The 21,805-nt window shown below is 35.6% G+C and overlaps 2 protein-coding genes across 3 annotated transcripts in view; one reads left to right on the top strand and one right to left on the bottom strand.

Annotated features, from left to right (window-relative positions):
* Positions 1-636, top strand: part of LOC137660102 (uncharacterized) — a 674-nt gene extending 38 nt beyond the window's left edge. Inside the window, exons 1-2 of the mRNA XM_068394819.1 lie at positions 1-196; positions 346-636. The exon at positions 1-196 is cut by the window's left edge and continues 38 nt beyond it. Of these exons, the coding sequence (XP_068250920.1) occupies positions 1-196; positions 346-636 (487 nt within the window). The remainder of the gene's footprint in view (positions 197-345) is intronic.
* Positions 637-7,346: 6,710 nt separating this feature from the next.
* Positions 7,347-21,805, bottom strand: part of LOC137614431 (phospholipid scramblase 1-like) — a 56,922-nt gene continuing 42,463 nt past the window's right edge. For both annotated transcript variants that reach the window (XM_068344247.1, XM_068344248.1), the window contains exons 5-7: positions 21,236-21,409; positions 17,815-17,976; positions 7,347-9,421 (exon numbers count right to left, since the gene is read on the bottom strand). In XM_068344247.1, coding sequence (XP_068200348.1) covers positions 9,392-9,421; positions 17,815-17,976; positions 21,236-21,409 — 366 coding nt within the window. In that variant the 3' untranslated portion in view covers positions 7,347-9,391. The remainder of the gene's footprint in view (positions 9,422-17,814; positions 17,977-21,235; positions 21,410-21,805) is intronic.

The following is a 21,805-nucleotide window of genomic DNA, read 5'->3' as shown; positions in this document are numbered from 1 at the left end:
TCCCCACTATGTACCTCCTCATATCCATCCCTTCTCTTCCCCACTATGTACCTCCTCATATCCATCCCTTCTCTTCCCCACTATGTACCTCCTCATACCCATCCCTTCTCTTCCCCACTATGTACCTCCTCATATCCATCCCTTCTCTTTCCCCACTATGTACCTCCTCATATCCATCCCTTCTCTTCCCCACTATGTACCTCCTCATATCCATCCCTTCTCTTCCCCAATATGTACCTCCTCATATCCATCCCTTCTCTTCCCCACTATGTACCTCCTCATATCCATCCCTTCTCTTCCCCACTATGTACCTCTTCATATCCACATCTTCTCTTCCCCTTCCAGGTACCTCCTCATATCCATATCTTCTCTTCCCCTTCCAGGTACCTCCTCATATCCACATCTTCTCTTCCCCACTATGTACCTCCTCATATCCACATCTTCTCTTCCCCCACTATGTACCTCCTCATATCCACATCTTCCATTCCCCTTCCAGGTACCTCCTCATATCCACAAATTCTTTTCCCCTTCCAGGTACTTCCTAATATCCACATCTTCTCTTCCCCTTCCATGTACCTCCTCATGTCCATCCATTCTCTTCCCCAATCTGCCATTCATGTCTGCTCCTATGATTAGCTTTTCCTTGTCTCTCACGGTTCTAATAGATGCCTAAAATTCTTGTCTGAATTATCTTTTTCCTGTGGGACATGTTTTCAAATTATATTTAATGTCTAATCCGTTGTTATCATTGAAATCTTTCAAAGCCTATCATTTATTTTGTTTAATGCTATCACTTTTTCTTCCAGTTATTATATATATATATATATATATATATATATATATATATATATATATATATATATATATAGCTTATATATATATATATATATATATATATATAGCTTATATATATATATATATATATATATATATATATATATATATATATATATATTTATATATATATGTATATATATATATATATATGTATATATATGTATACATATATTTATATATATATATATATATATATATATATATATATATATATATTTATTTATTTATGTGTGTGTATGTGTATTTGCGTACATAGATTTATATATGTATAATAAGTGTAGGTATATATTTGCATATGTGTGTGTATATATAATATATATATATATATATATATATATATATACTGTATATATATACATATATATATATACTGTATATATATATATATATATATATATATATATATATATATATACTGTATATATATATATATATATATATATATATATATATATATATATATATATATATATATATATATATATATTTATATATATTATAGTGGCAACCGTTTCGATAACTGAATAGAAGACTCATAGATAATTATTCAATGATAAAAAGGAGTGGCAGTGATAGCTATATCTATCAGTTATTACTCATTAAAAGAGGGTATACCTGTTCGGAGGTTAATTAATATAAGCCTACCATGGTCTTCCACTATCTTGGGTTAGAGTTCTCTTGCTTGAGGGTACACTTGGGCACACTATTCTATCTAATTTCTCTTTCTCTTTTTTTTTTAAAGTTTTTATAGTTTACATAGGAGATATTTTTTTCAATGTTATTAAAATATTTATTTTTTTCCTTGTTTCCTTTCCTCACTGGGCTATTTTCCCTGTTGGAGCCCCTGGGCTTATAGCATTTTGCTTTTCCAACTAGGGTTGTAGCTTAGCAATTAATAATAATAATAATGATAATAATAATAATAATAATAATAATAATAGTACTTTTGTTGTTTTGAATTTTCTTTATTGATGTTGAACGGGAGTGAGGATTCTATATTTCTAGAGGAACTCTTATATTTAATTATCAGTCAAATACACACACACACACACACACACACACACACACACACACACACACACACACACACACACACACAGATTGCCCGGACCTTATATCCGGACGGGGGCTCTTAGACATAATAATTATCAAAAATGGAAAAAAAAAATAATTGATAAATCAAAAATAATCCAAAGACTGTAAATGAAACAATCATTTATATGGTAAACATTTATTACAAGTTATGAATTTTGCTTCAAACAGAGTGGAGTATCAGTTTCAATATAATTTCCTTAAAATTATATAATTGATAGATTTGATACTTTTAATGAATGATGTATTTTATTCCTAACACAGAAAATATGTTTCCCAATGCATGCAGGAAAGTACTGTGAGCACGAAGAAAATTGGCAAATATTTATTTTTTGATGATTAATTGTTTATTTAAATGTTTATTAAAAAGACGAACGGAAGAAACTATTAAAGGATTCCTTCGGTTCACAATTAGCAGACTTGTTCCCAAGGTCAAAGTTTATCAGTTAAATTGCATTATATATATATATAATTTTAATGAAATCTTAAATTACGAAGTTACAACTACATTTACAGGTAGAAAAATAGCTTGTATGTAAGAGATCACGAGAAGTGGAGGGTCAGTAGTGATATTCATTTTTTATATAACAGATGAACGCATCCTCAATGTATATATATATATATATATATATATATATATATATATATATATATATATATATATATATATATATATATTCATATATATACTCATATACATATATATATTCATATATATACATATATATATTCATATATATACATATATATATAAATATATATATATATATATGTATATATATATATATATATATATATATATATTTATATACTGTATACAGTATATATGTATTTATATATATATATATATATATATATATATATATATATATATTTATATATATATATATATATATATATATATATATATATATATATATATATATATATATACAGTATATATGGTTACATACAGTATATATATGCATATATATACATACATACATACAGTATATATATGCACATATATACATATATATATATATATATATATATATATATATATATATATATATATATATATTGAGAATAAAAAGGTTATTCAATACTCTAGAGTAACTTTTATACAGAGGTAGAAAAATAGTTTGTGCTTTAGAGAGTATTAAGATAAAGATATGTAAGAGCATTATTCCATGTTATTTCTAACACATTTATTAGTACCGGTGCATACTAGTAACACCACGCAAGGAAAACAAAAAATGTTTTAAACCTAAAAATATTTTACCCAAATATTTAGGATTGTGAACATTGATTTAATGTAAGAAATAACAAAAACATTTTTTAGTTATGGTCTATGGGTATGCTTTAACTTTGAAAAAGGCAAATTAAGGGACATTGATTTAAAAAGCATTTGAAAAGCAGGTATAATTTGAAACTAAAAGTGATTTATTCCGTCATTATTTTTTTGAAGCTCAGAACAATGCATTTATTTTGATTTCTTGAGAGGGATGGTTTATTTATAAGTATTTTATAATAATATTTCAACTGAACAAGAGGAACTTTATAAGAGAAGAATAGGGCTGTTTCTTAAGTTTGAAACTGACACAGTTGACGAGATTTAATATATTTATTAATGATTTATATATATATATATATATATATATATATATATATATATATATATATATATATATATATATATATATATATATATGTTAATATATATATATATATATTTATATATATTTATATATATATATATATATATATATATATTTTTATATATATATACATATATATATTTATATATATATATATATATATATATATATATATATATATATATATATATATATATATATACTGTAAGAATAACAAGACTTATTCACAAATAATAATTCTTATGTTAATCTAGGAAGATCAAGAAGTCCTATGCAATTATAGCATTTTGAGTATTTTCTTCATATTGGAAAAGTAGAAGACCAGTTTATTGTCAACGTCGATGATCATTCTTCTTTATGACGTCATCCCAACAATCAATGTAGTTTGAAAGTAGATATAAATTCGTGTTGCTAAATAGAGGCATTTATATGTATTGTCGTCACAGCCTCTGATTTCATAACAGAGATATAGCTATTATGCCAAAGCCTTCGACGTCAGGAGGCAGGGAACTAATGCCATGATAGACCTAGATATCAAGAGAAAATCGCTGATATTATGGAAGGGTTGACTATCAAGCCACAGTCTCTGACATCGTGGTTGATGTCAATATCAAACCAAAACCTTTTGACGTCATGGCGGTTTTAACTATTAAGCAGTAGCCTGTGTCACCCTGAGGGATAACACCATGAAGCTACATCCTCTGATGTCTTATTCGAAGTAACTATCAAGCCGATGCCTTTGACGTCTTAATGGAGGTAACTATCAAGCCGAAGTCTATGATGTCTTAATGGAGATAACTATCAAACCACAGCCTCCGATGTCTTATTGGAAGTAACTATCAAGCTAATGCCTTTGACGTCTTAATGGAGGTAACTATCGGGCCGATGCCTTTGACGTTTAATGGAGGTAACTATCACGCCGGGGCCTCCGATCTCATAATGGAGGTAACTATCGGGCCGGGCCCTCCGATATCTTAATGGAGGTAACTATCGGGCCGGGGCCTCCGATGTCTTAATGGAGGTAGCTATCGGGCCGGGGCGTCCGATGTCTTAATGGAGGTAACTATCGGGCCGGGGCCTCCGATGTCTTAATGGAGGTAACTATCGGGCCGGGGCCTCCGATGTCTTAATGGAGGTAACTATCGGGCCGGGGCCTCCGATGTCTTAATGGAGGTAACTATCGGGCCGGGGCCTCCGATGTCTTAATGGAGGTAGCTATCGGGCCGAAGCCTCCGATGTCTTAATGGAGGTAGTTATCAAGCTGAAGCCTTTGACGTCTTAATGGAGGTAACTATCGGGCCTGGTCTTCTGATGTCTTAATGAAGGTAGATATCAGGCAAAATCCTCTGATGTCTTAATGGAGGTAACTATCAAGCCGAAGCCTCTGACGTGTAAATGGAGGTAATTATCAAACCGAAACCTCTGACGTCTTAATGGAGGTAACTATCAAGCCGAAACCTCTGACGTCTTAATGGAGGTAACTATCAAGCCGAAGCCTCTGATGTCTTAATGGAGGTAACTATCAAGCCGAAACCTCTGACGTCTTAATGGAGGTAACTATCAAGCCGAAGTCTCTGATGTCTTAATGGAGATAGCTATCAAGCCACAGCCTCTGATGTGTAAATGGAGGTAACTAACAAGCCGAAACCTCTGACGTCTTAATGATGATGACCATCAAGCCGAAGCCTCTGATGTCTTAATGGAGCTAACTATCAAGTCGAAACCTCTGACGTCTTAGTGGAGGTAACTATCAAGCCGAAGCCTCTGCTGTCTTAATGAAGGTAACTATCAAGCTGAAGCCTCGACCGTCTTAATGAAGGTAACTATCAAGCCAAAACCTTTGACGTCTTAATGGAGGTAACTATCGGGCTGGGCCCTCCGATGTCTTAATGGAGGTAACTATAAAGCTGAAGCCTCTGAGGTTTCTATGAAGCCGAAACATCTGGTTTCTTAATGGAGGTAACTATCAAGCCAAAGCCTCCGATGTCTTAATGATGATAACCATCAAGCCGAAGCCTCTGATGTTTTAATGGAGGTAACTATAAAGCTGAAGCCTCTGGTGTCTTAATGGAGATAACTACCAAGCCAAAGCCTCTGACGTGTAAATGGCGTTAAATATCAAGCCGAAACCTCTGACACGTTAATATAGGTAACTATCAAGCCAAAGCCTCTGACGTCTTCAAGGTGATAACGATCAAGCCGAAGCATCTGGTATGGTAATGGAGGTAATTATCAAGCCAAACCCTCTGATGTCTAAATTGAGGTAACTATCATGCCAAAGCCTCTGACGTCTTAATGAAGGTAACTATCAAGCCGAAGCCTCTGACGTCTTAATGGTAATAACTATCAAACCGAAGCCTCTGATGTCTTAATGGAGGTAACTATCAAGCCAAAGCCTCTGTTGTCTTAATGGAGATAACTATCAAGCTAAAGCCTCTGATGTCTTAATGGAGGTAGCTATCAAGCCGAAACCTCTGACGTCTTAATGGAGGTAGCTATCAAGCCGAAACCTTTGACGTCTGAATGGAGGTAATTATCAAGCCGAAGCTTCTGATGTCTTAATGGAGGTAACTATCAAGCCGAAGCCTCTGACGTCTAAATAGAGATTACTATCAAGCCTAAGCCTCTGATGTCTTAATGGAGGTAACTATTAAGCCAAAGCCTCTGACGTCTAAATAGAGATTACTATCAAGCCAAAGCCTCTGATGTCTTAATGCAGGTAACTATCAAGCCAAAGTCTCTGACGTGTAAATGGAGGTAACTATCAATCCAGATCCACTGACGTCTAAATGACCGTAACTATCAATCCAAATACTCTTATGTAGTAATGTAAGTAACTATCAAACCGAAGCCTTTAACATCTAAATGGAGGTATCTATTTTCAAGCCAAATCCTCTTATATCATGATAGAGGTAACAATCAAGATAAAGCCTTTGAAGTCATGATGCAGATAACTATCAAGCCAAAGTCTTTTAATTCATTATGCAAGCAACTATCAAGCCAAGGTCGCTGACATCATCGTGTATGCGACCGTCTAGACGAAGCGTTTGACGTCAGGATACAGGTAACTATAAAAAATGAAAGGCCCCTGACGTCATGTTACAAATAACTATCGAGCCAAATCCCCTGACGTCAAATGCAGGTAACTATCAAATCAAATCCTCTTGTCGTAATGAAGGTAATTATTAATCTAAAACCTCTGATGTCATGATCCAAGTAAATATCAAACCAAAGCTTCCAACGTCATGTTGCAGATAACTATCAAGGTGCAGCATCTGGTGTCAGGACAAGTGTCACTATTGACCCAAAGCTTCTGACGTCATCATATTAATGCATCTGGCGTCCTGATTGATGTCACTACGAACCCAAAGCCTTTGACGTCTTGACAGATGTCACATCAAAGTAAAGCCTCCAACTTGATGATGGAAATAGCCACCAAGCTAAATCATCTTATCTCGTTACAGAGGCCACTATCAATCCAAGGCTTCTGATGTCACGAGGACGGAGCAATAGAATACAGATGCCACTACCTAGCCAAAAACTTTTATAATCCTGATGTATGTCATGACAGATATTATTATCAAGCTAAAGCCTCTGGTCTCTGGCCTCTGGCCTCAAGCCTTATGCATCTGATGTTATGACAGATGTCTATATCAAGGCAATGCCTTTGATGTTATATGTGAGGAGCAATAGTTTTCAGATGTCGCTATCAAGCCAAAGCCCCTGAGGTCATAAGGTAGGAGCAATATTTTCCGGATGTCACTATTAAGTCAAAGCGTCTGACGTCAAAACGGAAGAGCAATACTATTTGAAATCTTTTTCTCTCGTCTTATACTTCAAGTTTAACACTATTATTACTGCTTCGAAACTAAAGTCACTTCTTTTAAACATATCCGTCAAGGTTGATCAACGAAATGCATGTCCTCACTCTTTATTTTCAAAGCTCACGCTAAGAGCCATAGTTTTTTCTTGGTCATCTTTCAACATTCCTCGCTCCCTGGTTTGCACGCAAACTTCGGAAGGTTACCATAACTAATTGTCTTAGTTCCACGAAATAGAAACTGGTGCGTGACACTGATAATGTATTCTTTATGACAATTATTGTAAATGGTAAAAGTGGATATACTTCTCATTGAAACACCTACTTTCATTACTACCTTATCTAGACACTGTTTATGTTTTCATCACCAGCATTAGTGTTGCGTGAGTTAAAGTCTTCTTGCTTCAGTTCCTACTTCAGTTCCTGCTTCAGTTCCTGTTTTTTTTAACAGGTTTATTCCATTCACTCCTGCTTAGGCACTGATATTCAGAGGAGAACAGAATGATTACAAAAGCTTTCCTTAAATCATTGGCAGTTACTGTGCTAATTTCTTAAATCTCATAATGAGTATTCATGATTGAAAAAGGCAAGACAAGATATGATTTATCATTACAGGACACTATCATGACCGAGTAATAATAACCCTAGAGATGATATTATTTTCAATTTCAAATTCACATCCATGTCTTACGGACTGTCGTAGTTGAAAAAATTGTAAAACAGATGAATGTCTTCAAAGAACAACGTAAAACAGATTGGGTTGAAAAAAAAGTTCTCATCTATATGCTTAGAAAAATAGATGGATAGTTTCTATCCCCATAACTACATTGTCAGCGGTCATACAAAGAGCAATATTAAGAACATCGAAGTAACTACGATTTTACTGCTGTATTAGAGCTAACATTTAAACATACACATGCACATTTAAGGACGACATTTCATAAAATTACGAAGACTAAAGTTACTGCAACAAATTCTTCTTCTTCACCCTGTTCACATAATCTCTATAACAAATAGAAGTGATTAATGGGAAAGAAAAAAATGAAAGTATGTTTGAGACATTGAAAAATATTAATTTATTTTTTCTTGATGATTTTTGGTAATGAAAACCGTCAAACCAAAAGGGTGGATGAGATGTAAGGCAATGGTAAAAATGATTTAAAAAAACTAACTGAGATAATCAACAACATTGTTTTCTGGCATTGACATCAATGTGATAAATGTATGCAAATCATGATATGTGTCGGTGGTGACGTAGGATGTTGATGTTCTTTATTCCTCGTCGCCTATTTGACAGCAAGGAACCTTGCAACTGACGTCCAAGCAATTGCAAGCATTTGCATTTTGTATATTTATTAAAAGGCATTGTGGAGATGTTGAATAACTGGAGGAAATGTAATGATATAAAAGAAAGCTCTAGATGTTACACAGTGGTTATTGGGAGGATTTTAAGCACATTATTTCTGAACTTAAACAAAAGAAAGGGATTCAAAAAAGGCTAATCTTTTCAGGGGAAATAAATCGTATTGTAATAGGGACACTACCTCTTCTTTACGTTTGATTCTTGTGGAAAATAAGATGGAAGATAAAGCAATGATAAACCTAGCAAATATACTGTTACAAATCAAACATCAAATAGTTTGGAGAAATCAGAAACACGCATGCAGGGATAGTCTACACCAAATTTGAAAAGCTCTTTTCTAAACCACGTCGTACATTGAGTGTAAACAGTACTATTCGTCAAAACCAGTAAACCAGTAACAGCCAGGTAGAAAAAAAAGAGGAGAGAGACAGTGAGGGCATATGACAATGAATCCAACCTATTACCCATTTGCCTCCTGAACAAACAATGTAAATCCCATCGTTTTGGGATGATTTATTGTACAATTCCTATGTATATATATCTCCTGCAGCAACAGAAGAGGAAGGTAAAGCTGCCGAGGGGACCCCATTGTACTTTGGCCTCTTCGATAGTACAGTAGAAGGATTAGATTCCCTTGGCTCAATACCTTCTCTCGAAAAACATGAAATCCTGAAAAGAACGGAAAGAGAATGCGATTATTGTTGATCAGGTAATGAAAGATGTTTTGCCGTGATTCGAAATGTAGCCTTTAGGGAGAGAAGAATTCTGTATGTTCAGTATGGGGACATCAATACCGTTTTTATTAGATTTTTTATGTTATTATTATTATTACTTGCTAAGCTACAACCCTAGTTGGAAAAGCAGAATGCTATAAGGCCAGGGGCCCCAACTGGGAAAGTAGCCCAGCGAGAAAAGGAAACAAGGAAAAATGAAATATTTTAAGAACAGTAACAACATTAAACTAAATATTTCCTATATAAGTAATAAAAACTTTAAGAAAGCAAGAAGAGGAGAAAGTAGATAGAATAGTGTGCCCAAGTGCACCCTCACGCAAAGTACTTCATTCAGCAAGGTTTGATATACCGCTGTCAATTGCGTGTTGTATTGCCAATGGACATGATGGAGGTAAAGGATATTTAGTTGTCTGTAAAGTATACTGTAAAGCCCTGTCCACACGATCGAGCATGCTCAACGGGCAAACAGTGATACCAGACCGCAATAGGTAGTGAGAAAGAGGACTGATGACGTCAGAAACGGGGAAGCTACAAGCAGGGATCTGGCAACAAACAGTACTGACAGATCCCTGTCTGTGGTTTTCCCACTTCTGACGTCATCAACCCTCATTCTCACTACATATTGTGGTCTGGTATTACGGTTTGCCCGTCGGGCATGCTTGATCGTGAGGACAGGGCTTTAAAGATTTGCCGTAAAAACCGGTAAATGCCTGGCAACATTTATTCCAGGATTTTTTACCATTTTAAAAACGGATATATTGACGTAAAGGAGTGATATTACGGTCAACACACCGTAAAAGGTAACAACAAAGTATGGTAAAATTACGGTCACCTGTATTTTACGGAAATACGGCTGAGAACAGTTGATTTTTACGGAGAATTTCTGATTAAGAGTACGAATTTTTTAACAGTGTATCAAGTATTTTATTGCGCTACCATTGTTTTGTATATATTCAAAAATTAAAGAATAATCTATAACACTTTATTTTATCGATAGTAATACTATTCAAGTCAGTGATAAAATTAGATAAATATGAATTATACATACCTGAATCCCGGTGTTCAGGTCCTCCGAAAAATTATATTTTTATATCATCGGGATATTATTCTAGAAAATGGATATTTTTTTACATGGATCGAGGAAAGAAATTGATAGAAGTAATTATATCATTTATATACCTAATTCACCTCATTTACTTTTTGCAAAGACTCTGAATAAAGAAGTTGTACGGAATGTTTAAAAGCTCCTGATTGCCTATTATACATACATACATATACCAAGGCACTTCCCCCAATTTTGGGGGGTAGCCGACATCAACAAATGAAACAAAACAAAAAAGGGAACCTCTATTCTCTACGTTCCTCCAGCCTAACAAGGGACTCAACCGAGTTCAGCTGGTACTGCTAGGGTGCCACAGCCCACCCTCCCACATTATCCACCACAGATGAAGCTTCATAACGCTGAATCCCCTACTGCTGCTACCTCCGCGGTCATCTAAGGCATCGAAGGTAGCTGCAGGGCCTACTGGAACTGCGTCACAATCGCTCGCTATTCATTCCTATTTCTAGCACGCTCTCTTGCCTCTCTCACATCTATCCTCCTATCACCCAGATCTTTCTTCACTCCATCCATCCACCCAAACCTTGGCCTTCCTCTTGTACTTCTCCCATCAACTCTTGCATTCATCATCTTCTTTAGCAGACAGCCATTTTCCATTCTCTCAACATAGCCAAACCACCTCAACACATTCATATCCACTCTAGCTGCTAACTCATTTCTTACACCCGTTCTCACTCTCACCACTTCGTTCCTAACCCTATCTACTCGATATACACCAGCCATACACCTTAGACACTTCATCTCAAACACATTAAATTTCTGTCTCTCCGTCACTTTCATTCCCCACAACTCCGATCCATACATCACAGTTGGTACAATCACTTTCTCATATAGAACTCTTTTTACCTTCATGCCCAACCCTCTATTTTTTACTACTCCCTTAACTGCCCCCAACACTTTGCAACCTTCATTCACTCTCTGATGTACATCTGCTTCCACTCCACCATTTGCTGCAACAACAGACCCCAAGTACTTAAACTGATCCAGTTCCTCAAGTAACTCTCCATTTAACATGACATTCAACCTTGCACCACCTTCCCTTCTCGTACATCTCATAACCTTACTCTTACCCACATTAACTCTCAACTTCCTTCTCTCACACACACTTCCAAATTCTGTCACTAATTGGCCAAGCTTCTCTTCTGTGTCTGCAACCAGTACAGTATCATCCGCAAACAACAACTGATTTACCTCCCATTCATGGTCATTCTCGTCTACCAGTTTTAATCCTCGTCCAGGCACTCGAGGATTCGCCTCTCTCACCACTCCATCAACATACAAGTTAACCCTGGATAGGTACGGTGGGTCGTTTGCGACCCCGAGCGTCAAAAAAAAACAGGTTTTTCTCACGTGACTCACCCCTGTGACTGAATTTGTGGGTGATCGACCTGCAGGAGGTGTCTCCCCTACACGCTCTAGTAGTGTCCAGATGTGCATTGCTGTAGCTGTACTCCTTCCCCGATTTCTGAGACGCGTCGGGGTCGTTCGCGTCCGAGTTTACCCTTCTGAGGTAGTTTGCATAATTATCAAAGTTATTACGTATTATGAAATTGTCGTAGAATGGTGCAACTTGTATAGGTTATCAGTTGTGGAAAGTCTTGGTGGATTGTTTGGCTACCATGTGCATGTTTTTTTTTTAGTTAAAATGTCGTTCATCACCACGAGGACCATTTTACCGCGAGTGCCCCTTTTTCATTTTTTTTCATTTTTTTGCCAAGTCATTTTTCCGTAAGATATTGCCAAATAGTGTCGTAAAACTTTTGCTTGTTTAGTGTTGGAAAGTGTGTCTAGATGATCTGGCTACCCATGCATGACTTTGTTTTTGTCAGATACGACGTAGTTATTGGTATATTGGGTATTTAACTGCGGTTACCAATTTCTGTTTTTTTTTCAATATTTGTAAAAATTACTACGTAGTAAGGAATTGCCGTATATTATTCATTTTTTTTTCATGTTTATGTGTTAGAAAGTGTGCCTTGATGGTTGGGCTAACACGTGCATGTCTTTTTTTTTATCTGAGATGTCGTATATTAGAATGTCGGGCATTTTACCGCGAGTGTCCCTTTTTAATTTTTTTTAATTTTTTTGCCAAGTCATTTTTCCGTAAGATATTGCGAAATAGTGTCGTAAAACTTTTGCTTTTTTAATGTTGGAAAGTGTGTCTAGATGATCTGGCTACCCATGCGTGATTTTGTTTTTGTCAGATACGACGTAGTTATTGGTATATTGGGTATTTAACTGCGGTTGCCAATTTCTGTTTTTTTTTCAATATTTGTAAAAATTTACTACGTAGTAAGGAATTGCCGTATATTATTGATTTTTTTTTCATGTTTATGTGTTAGAAAGTGTGCCTTGATGGTTGGGCTAACACGTGCATGTCTTTTTTTTTTATCTGAGATGCCGTATATTAGAATGTTGGGCATTTTTCCGCGAGTGCCCCTTTTTATTTGTTTTGCATTTTTTTGCTTAGTCATGTTACCGTAAGGAATTGGCAAGTAGTGTCGCAAAACTTATATTTTTATAGTGTTGGAAAGTGTTTCTAGATGATCTGGCTACCCATGCCTATTTTTTTTTTAGCCAGATATGGCGTATATATAAGTATGTGTTCGATTTTCCTGTGATTGCCATTTTTTCGTTTTTTCCCATTTCTTTCAAAATTACTACGTACTAAGGAACTATCACAGAGTAATATTTCATTTATATGTTTATTTGTCGGAAAATATGCCTTGATGGTTTGCCTAGCACGTGGCTGAAATTTTTTTTTTCTGAAATGCCGTATATTAGAATGGCCATTTTTCCACTATTGCCCCTTTTTATTTGTTTTGCATTTTTTTGCTTAGTCATGTTACCGTAAGGAATTGGCAAGTAGTGTCGCAAAACTTATATTTTTATAGTGTTGGAAAGTGTTTCTAGATGATCTGGCTACCCATGCCTATCTTTTTTTTAGCCAGATATGGCGTATATATAGGTATGTGTTCGATTTTCCGGTGATTGCCATTTTTTCGTTTTTTCCCAATTCTTTCAAAATTACTACGTACTAAGGAACTATCACAGAGTAATGATTCCTCTAGATGTTTATTTGTCGGAAAATTTTGTTTACTTTTTTTTTTGATTGAATATCATCAAATTTTTTTAGCTAAAATATTGTTTTACATTTTTTTTTTCGATTTTATTTCCCTTAAAAAAATTTTTTTGGGTCAGAATTTTAATTTTATAGTCGTAAAATAATCGACAATTATCCAGCAACCCACCATACAATTTTTATGCATATCCAATAATAATTAGATTAGTAAATAACACCTTGAAATTGACATACCCTTCCTACATTTCAAGTGGCAGATTAGGGAGTCTGAGTCAGTGTGGTTGGCGGCCATTTTGTGGACATATCCGAAGCGTAAGCTGCCCTATCTATATATATTCTTGTTCCCTATAGAATTTGTGATATTTTGGTATATTTTTACCTGCATAAATATCATATTATATATTAAATATATGTATTTTTTTACGAAATTTCCAAGTACTCAAAAAATTACCTTTAGATATGGCCCCTGATATAAATGTAATTTACAAAATAATGAAGATTTTTTTACATATTTCTATTTTAGGATAACATATGTTTATTCCCTAAAAAAATTAGCCACTTCCTATTTCATTTGGGTACCCAAAAAAATTCATGAAATTTGGACAATTTTTTTTGGCCAAAAAAAGTTACCCTTTTTTTCTCATTTCAGATCTTCACCTCCATGGGTCTGACTTCATCCAAAATACATCAAGATGTGTCCTAAACATTCAAGAATCAATTCCTAAAAGGATTTGTGTATATATGTATAAACTTTTTTTTTATGAATTTTTATGTCAGGTCTTTTTTTTTCTACTTAATTTTTTAAAATATTTATAATAAATAGTTTTTCTGCAGATGAGTATTATTTATCTTTACAGTTGTTTTAAGCATTCATTGAAGTTTTTTTTGGCAAAAGAAAAAAGGAGGTTACTGCAAAAACTGATTTTTCAAGAATTTTTTTTGGCGTCGGGGTCGTTCGCGTCCGAGTATACCCTTAAAGGGGTGTCCGAGGACCGTACCTATCCAGGGTTAAACAACCACGGTGACATCACATATCCCTGTCTCAGCCCTACTCTCACCGGAAACCAATCACTCACTTCATTTCCTATCCTAACACATGCTTTACTACCTTTGTAGAAACTTTTCACTGCTTGCAACAACTTTCCACCAACTCCATATAACCTCATCACATTCCACATTGCTTCCCTATCAACTCTATCATACGCTTTCTCCAGATCGATAAACGCAACATACACCTCCTTACCTTTTGCTAAATATTTCTCGCATATCTGCCTTACTGTAAAAATCTGATTCATACAACCCCTACCTCTTCTAAAACCACCCTGTATTTCTAAGATTGCATTCTCTGTTTTATCCTTGATCCTATTAATCATTACTCTACCATACACTTTTCCAACTACGCTTAACAAACTAATACCTCTTGAATTACAACACTCATGCACATCTCCCTTACCCTTATATAGTGGTACAATACATGCATATATATATATATATATATATATATATATATATATATATATATATATATATATATATATATATATATATATATATGGTAAAGCTGAATAATATCTCCCGGCTTGAAAGCCATTGGCCGTTTAAAAAATCAATGCTGCTAAATTCTGAACATTATTTCGGCCATGACAACCAATGTATTGAGAGTTGTGGAGAAGAGGGGGTGGGGGGTGGCTGTAACTATCTGTGACTCACCCTTATGGAATCCTACAATGATAAACTACAGTAGTATTGATTACAAAAATTACGTGTATAAATAAAACATGAATGTCGGAACGTTCACAAGAAGAATAAATTTCCTCGGGAATCGAAATGCATTGATTGGCGGTGATACAATCTCAGAGATGAAAATGATTATGTTTGTGCCCTAATAGATAATCATTAAGGAGAGGAATATTCGGATTTTTTTTCTCGATAGAGTAAATGGTAGACCATCATTCAGGATCTAGTCATGTATAAATTATGTATAAATATATATATATATATATATATATATATATATATATATATATATATATATATATATGTATATATATTATATATATATATATCTATCTATCTATCTATATATATATATATATATATATATATATATATATATATATATACATACATACATACATACATACATACATATACCAAAGGCACTTCCCCCAATTTTGGGGGGGTAGCCGACATCAACAATGAAACAAAACAAAAAGGGGACCTCTACTCTCTACGTTCCTTCAGCCTAACCAGGGACTCAACCGAGTTCAGCTGGTACTGCTAGGGTGCCACAGCCTAACCTCCCACATTATCCACCACAGATGAAGCTTCATAATGCTGAATCCCCTACTCCTGCTACCTCCGCGGTCATCTAAGGCACCGGAGGAAGCAGCAGGGCCTACCGGAACTGCGTCACAATCGCTCGCCATTCATTCCTATTTCTAGCACGCTCTCTTGCCTCTCTCACATCTATCCTCCTATCACCCAGAGCTTTCTTCACACCATCCATCCACCCAAACCTTGGCCTTCCTCTTGTACTTCTCCCATCAACTCTTGCATTCATCACCTTCTTTAGCAGACAACCATTTTCCATTCTCTCAACATGGCCAAACCACCTCAACACATTCATATCCACTCTAGCCGCTAACTCATTTCTTACACCCGTTCTCTCCCTCACCACTTCGTTCCTAACCCTATCTACTCGAGATACACCAGCCATACTCCTTAGACACTTCATCTCAAACACATTAAATTTCTGTCTCTCCATCACTTTCATTCCCCACAACTCCGATCCATAAATCACAGTTGGTACAATCACTTTCTCATATAGAACTCTCTTTACATTCATGCCCAACCCTCTATTTTTTACTACTCCCTTAACTGCCCCCAACACTTTGCAACCTTCATTCACTCTCTGACGTACATCTGCTTCCACTCCACCATTTGCTGCAACAACAGACCCCAAGTACTTAAACTGATCCACTTCCTCAAGTAACTCTCCATTCAACATGACATTCAACCTTGCACCACCTTCCCTTCTCGTACGTCTCATATCCTTACTCTTACCCACATTAACTCTCAACTTCCTTCTCTCGCACACCCTTCTAAATTCTGTCACTAGTCGGTCAAGTTTCTCTTCTGTGTCTGCTACCAGTACAGTATCATCCGCAAACAACAACCGATTTACCTCCCATTCATGGTCATTCTAATAATATATTTATAATATATATATATATATATATATATATATATATATATATATATATATATATATATATATATATATATATATATATAATCAAGCAAGGGTGTATCCTGTTACTAATTCATGGCTTACCTACAATCATAGAATAAAAATATATCACATTCTCCTTACATATACATTTTAGCTAAACATTTAGCATATAGTGTACCCCTTCAGAATGCATATTCATAAGTCTCATGTAGTGAGAGCAGGGTCTCTCATGAATATATGTTTGGGGTACTTAGATATATCAAATTACAATTTTCTTCCTAAAACACTGGACACTCAGACGAATTAAATAATAAAACTATAACGGGGACACTGGTTCAAGAATTTTGAAAATTTCTGAAAACCTGGATTTTTAGAGACAGGGGAGTTGAGAACAAAGCCATTATCTGTTAGCAGATGATGCGAACTCAAATTATATATGTGACAGAGGTAATTTCCCCTGAAATATCTAAAGTAACAATTTTTAGTGCATTGTCTCATTGTTGCACAAAACTTTTTATGTAACTAAGAGAGAGAGAGAGAGAGAGAGAGAGAGAGAGAGAGAGAGAGAGAGAGAGAGAGAGAGAGAGAGAGAGAGAGAGAGAGAGAGAGCAGTTTCCTTCAAGAGTGATTGATTGCAATAAAAAGTCATTGCCAGACCCGTTCTCCGAATCACAACAATAGTCTCTCCTTATATCTACAAAAAAAAAAAAAAGCTATTCAATGCCTGCCATATCTCTTTAAAAAAATATTATATTCACTCATGTCATGCATGCATATCTGATATAAGAAATCTTCCAACCGTATCTATGGTAAAATAGAATACAGTATACTCACCAACTACCTTTTCTATTCGCAATACAGAAAAATTTTGAGATTTAGATTAATACTCACAATCAAGAACATAGCACCGAGGAGAAGCGCCTTTGATCTAATTTCTAAATCTATAGGGAAATTGATGCTAAAGTTGTCGGCTTCTGATAAACTCTCGTTGCAGTATCCTTGCCACTTTTTCGTAATACTGCCGATCTGAGCGGAACCATGGGCCGTGACGATCTGGAAAATATATTGGAGTAGGTATTGGAGGTATTATTATTATTATTATTATTATTATTATTATTGTTGTTGTTGTTGTTTTTTTGTTATTGTTGTTGGGATCAGTATTGATATCACCAGTCAAATAAATCATGTTAAAATTAATCCTGCCTCAGTGGCCTTCATCTTGTAATTGAGCTTTGTATTGCTCGGATTTTCCATCTTTCAACACTACTGCCTTCCACCAATATATGTCCTGTTTGTCATCAGAAGGGGGAAACAAAATACGTAGAAAATTCTATAACTTTACCAAAAGTAAGCTTGTCAAAATAAGTAAAATTGAGTATGGTTGTTGCGCGTTACGAGAGCCCAGCAGTGACAGCACGCCTTCTAAACTTGACCTGTACCATAAGGGCATCTTAGCGAGTATCAACAGTATGAGAAGCCCATCAAGGACATTATTAAGAACAATATCCTGCCCGTTCAAGAGGACACCATCATAAACCTGATCATCTTTTATCAGTCTATGGGGATAAAATCCCTCATTATGAAGAATAACCTGGTCCCACTCATGCAAGACTTCTGAAGAAGTTCAGTGTTGTTTATTCCTATCAATGATTAGTCCGTGGATCTCGATCATTACATTGGAATTACGATGAGGAGACTCTCTAAAAGACTGTCCTACCACGTCCAACAGGGAGCCATCAAGATGCACCAAGTCCTCGGGCCCAACAAGAGCATGGTACGAGAAGACATCACAAATATCCCCAAGATCATCGGCAGTGCCACAGATAAGGCTCAAGATCCTGGATGCCCTGCACATCCAGCAAGAAAAACCGAACCTGAATACAACACAGATGTTCCTCCTCTCGTCCTGTAGTAGAAACACTTCCCAGCAACATGTAAATACTGACGAGGATGATAAGCGGCCCGGCAGCTTGCATGTCACTGACAGTCTCCCAGTGAGCCCCTCAGCCAATCAGCGAGCAGCTCGGGGCTCCCTGGATCTGAACTCTGAGCGGCTGAGCAGCTTGCCTGACTCCGAGCCCCGCCCAGGCAGTGAGTTTGCTAATTTGCATGCAGCACCAGGAGTTCTGCCTGTACTAACGCAAACCCTGACATCCACCCAGCTTCAATAGCCGTAAACAGAGTAGCAGCTTGACTGTGATGGAAACCCTACCGGGAAGTGCCTCAGTCAATGGGAGAGCAGCTCCATCCCAGAATAAATATGGACTTCACCCACGAGGACCAATCAGCGACCAGCGTCTGACTTGACAAACCAACCAAGCCATATAAGACAGTAGAGCCAGCTCAACCCACTTCATCCAGACAGCCTGGTGATGAGAGGAGACACCTGCACCCTCTTGTAACGGGTAGCAGCCAAACTCGATTATACTTATTTCGACCAATTTACTTTTCATAAAATTATCAAGTTTTTCCTATGTATATTGCTCCCCCTGACTGATGACAAACATAGCACAGTTTCTGGCAAAATGCAGTATCAATGAATGAAGGAGAATCCTAGCAATAGAAAAGCTCAACTTCAAGATAAATTCCACTGAGTAAGCGATCATTTTTATTGAAGCAAGCCTGAAAGAGAGCCTACTACCAAATTATTATTATTGTTGTTGTTGTTGTTATCATTATTATTATTCATCTAGATAACTAATTTGCCATTAAGGTTTAATGGAATACGATATTAATGTCCTAGCAAAGAAGACGAGTAAGAAGTGTGAAGTATTAAACATATCCTACTGATATGAGCAATAGAACCATGAAACTTTAAGAGTTGATGTTATTTAACTCGTGAGAATTCTTTCTCGTCTTAAACCCGTAAGCAATAAGTATCCCAGATAATAATTAATGATTCTACTTAAACCTAAATCGATTGAACATATATTCCATAAAGATAAATAAGACATTTGTACATATGGACATATCAGTTCCTGGTCCACCTCACTCTGAAGAAGTGCACCCAGCTATACCCTTACTGCGGGGTGGGTTACTGTGTTTAGCCCCGCCCACCACCTTCGCTATATCTTCCTACACTATCCGTCTGGTTACTCGCCACGAAATAAAAGTGTGATACGGTGCACTTTTTTCGGAGCGAGGTGGGCCAGGGACTCCTGTGTCCAACTGTACAGCATAGTTTACAGTGCTCCTTGAAAAGAGTTTGTAGCCAAATTCCGTCGTACTTTGAAATCAGTTGTTCATTTGACTCTACGGTTATTATTTCATTTTTCATTGTTTACTAAGTGGAAATGAATCTTGCCTCCAATAACTTAAAAGCATCTAAATACCTATAGTTTTAAACCATTACCTCATAAATGACATTATGGATTTGAGAATTTGAAATAACTATCAATAGTTTTTCTCGATTACCTTATACAGGACACAATGGATTACAAGAATTTGAAATAACAATCAATAGTTTTTCTCCATTACCTTATAAATGACGCCATGGATTTTAAGAATTTAAAATATTAATCAATAGTTTTTTCCTATTACCTTATAAATGACACCATGGATTTGAAGATTTCGAAATAACAATCAATAGCTTTCCTCCCCTAACCTTATAAATGACGCCATGAATTTATAACAGTCAATACTTTTTCCCTATTACCTTATAAATGACAATGTGGATTTTAAGAATTCGAAATAACAATCAATAGCTTTTCCACATTACCTTATAAATGACACCATGGATTTTAAGAATTCGAAATAACAATCAATAGTTTTTCTCCATTACCTTATAAATGACACCATGGATTTTAATAATTTGAAATACCAATCAATAGTTTTTCTTAATTACCTTATAAATGACACCACGGATTTTAAGAATTTGAAATGACTATCAATAGTTTTTCCCCATTACCTTATAAATGACACCATGGATTTTAATAATTTGAAATACCAATCAATAGTTTTTCTTAATTACCTTATAAATGACATCACGGATTTTAAGAATGTGAAATAACAATCAATAGCTTTTCTCCTCTAACCTTATAAATGACGCCATGAATTTATAACAGTCAATACTTTTTCCACATTACTTTACAAATGACACCATGAATTCATAACATTTAGTTGGTTTTCCCCATTACCTTATAAATGACAATGTGGATTTTAAGAATTCGAAATAATAATCAATAGTTTTTTCGTTACCTTGTAAATGTCACCGTGAATTTATAACAGTCAATAATTTTTCCCCATTACCTTATAAATGACCCCATTGATTTTATACAGTCTGAATGACTTCTGTTGGTTATTCCATGATTACCTTAAACTTGACATCGTCTCCACAGCCTGAGGTACACGTAGGCCCTATTACTCTGAGAACTTTATCGCCGGAGGCGTTGAAGAGGCTGAACTTCGACGCTAAGGGCGTGCAGAAAGACCATTCTTGACTTACAGTCCCTAGTGGGTTTCCAGGAGGACATGATACCTCGATTGTCTGAAAAAAATAAAGGTTTAATACATATATAAGCATTATAGTCAATTCTTTTTAGTAAGGCAGATTTGCACCAACTCGCAGGGGTGCTCTTTTCGTTCGGAAAAGTTTCCTGATCGCTGATTGGTTGGACATGATAATTCTAACCAATCAGATAGCAGGAAATTTTTCCGTGCTAAAAGGGCACCGCTGCGAGTCGGTGCAAATGCGCCTCATTAAAAAATAGACTATAAGTTACAACTACCAGTAAATTGCTATATTCATTTCGTACAGCTATCCAGGTAAATGCAGACAAAGAAGAAGATCCAGGTAAAGAAAATGTCCTAAACGGATTGCAAAAGTTATTTGCAATATTTGTTAGAATTTGATTTTTTATTAATAAAAATAAATACATTATGT

The sequence above is a fragment of the Palaemon carinicauda genome, chromosome 20 (genome assembly GCF_036898095.1).
Source record: "Palaemon carinicauda isolate YSFRI2023 chromosome 20, ASM3689809v2, whole genome shotgun sequence".
Lineage (NCBI taxonomy): Eukaryota > Metazoa > Arthropoda > Malacostraca > Decapoda > Palaemonidae > Palaemon > Palaemon carinicauda.
Note: the sequence above shows the minus strand (reverse complement) of the source record. Positions and strands in the feature narration are given on the sequence as shown.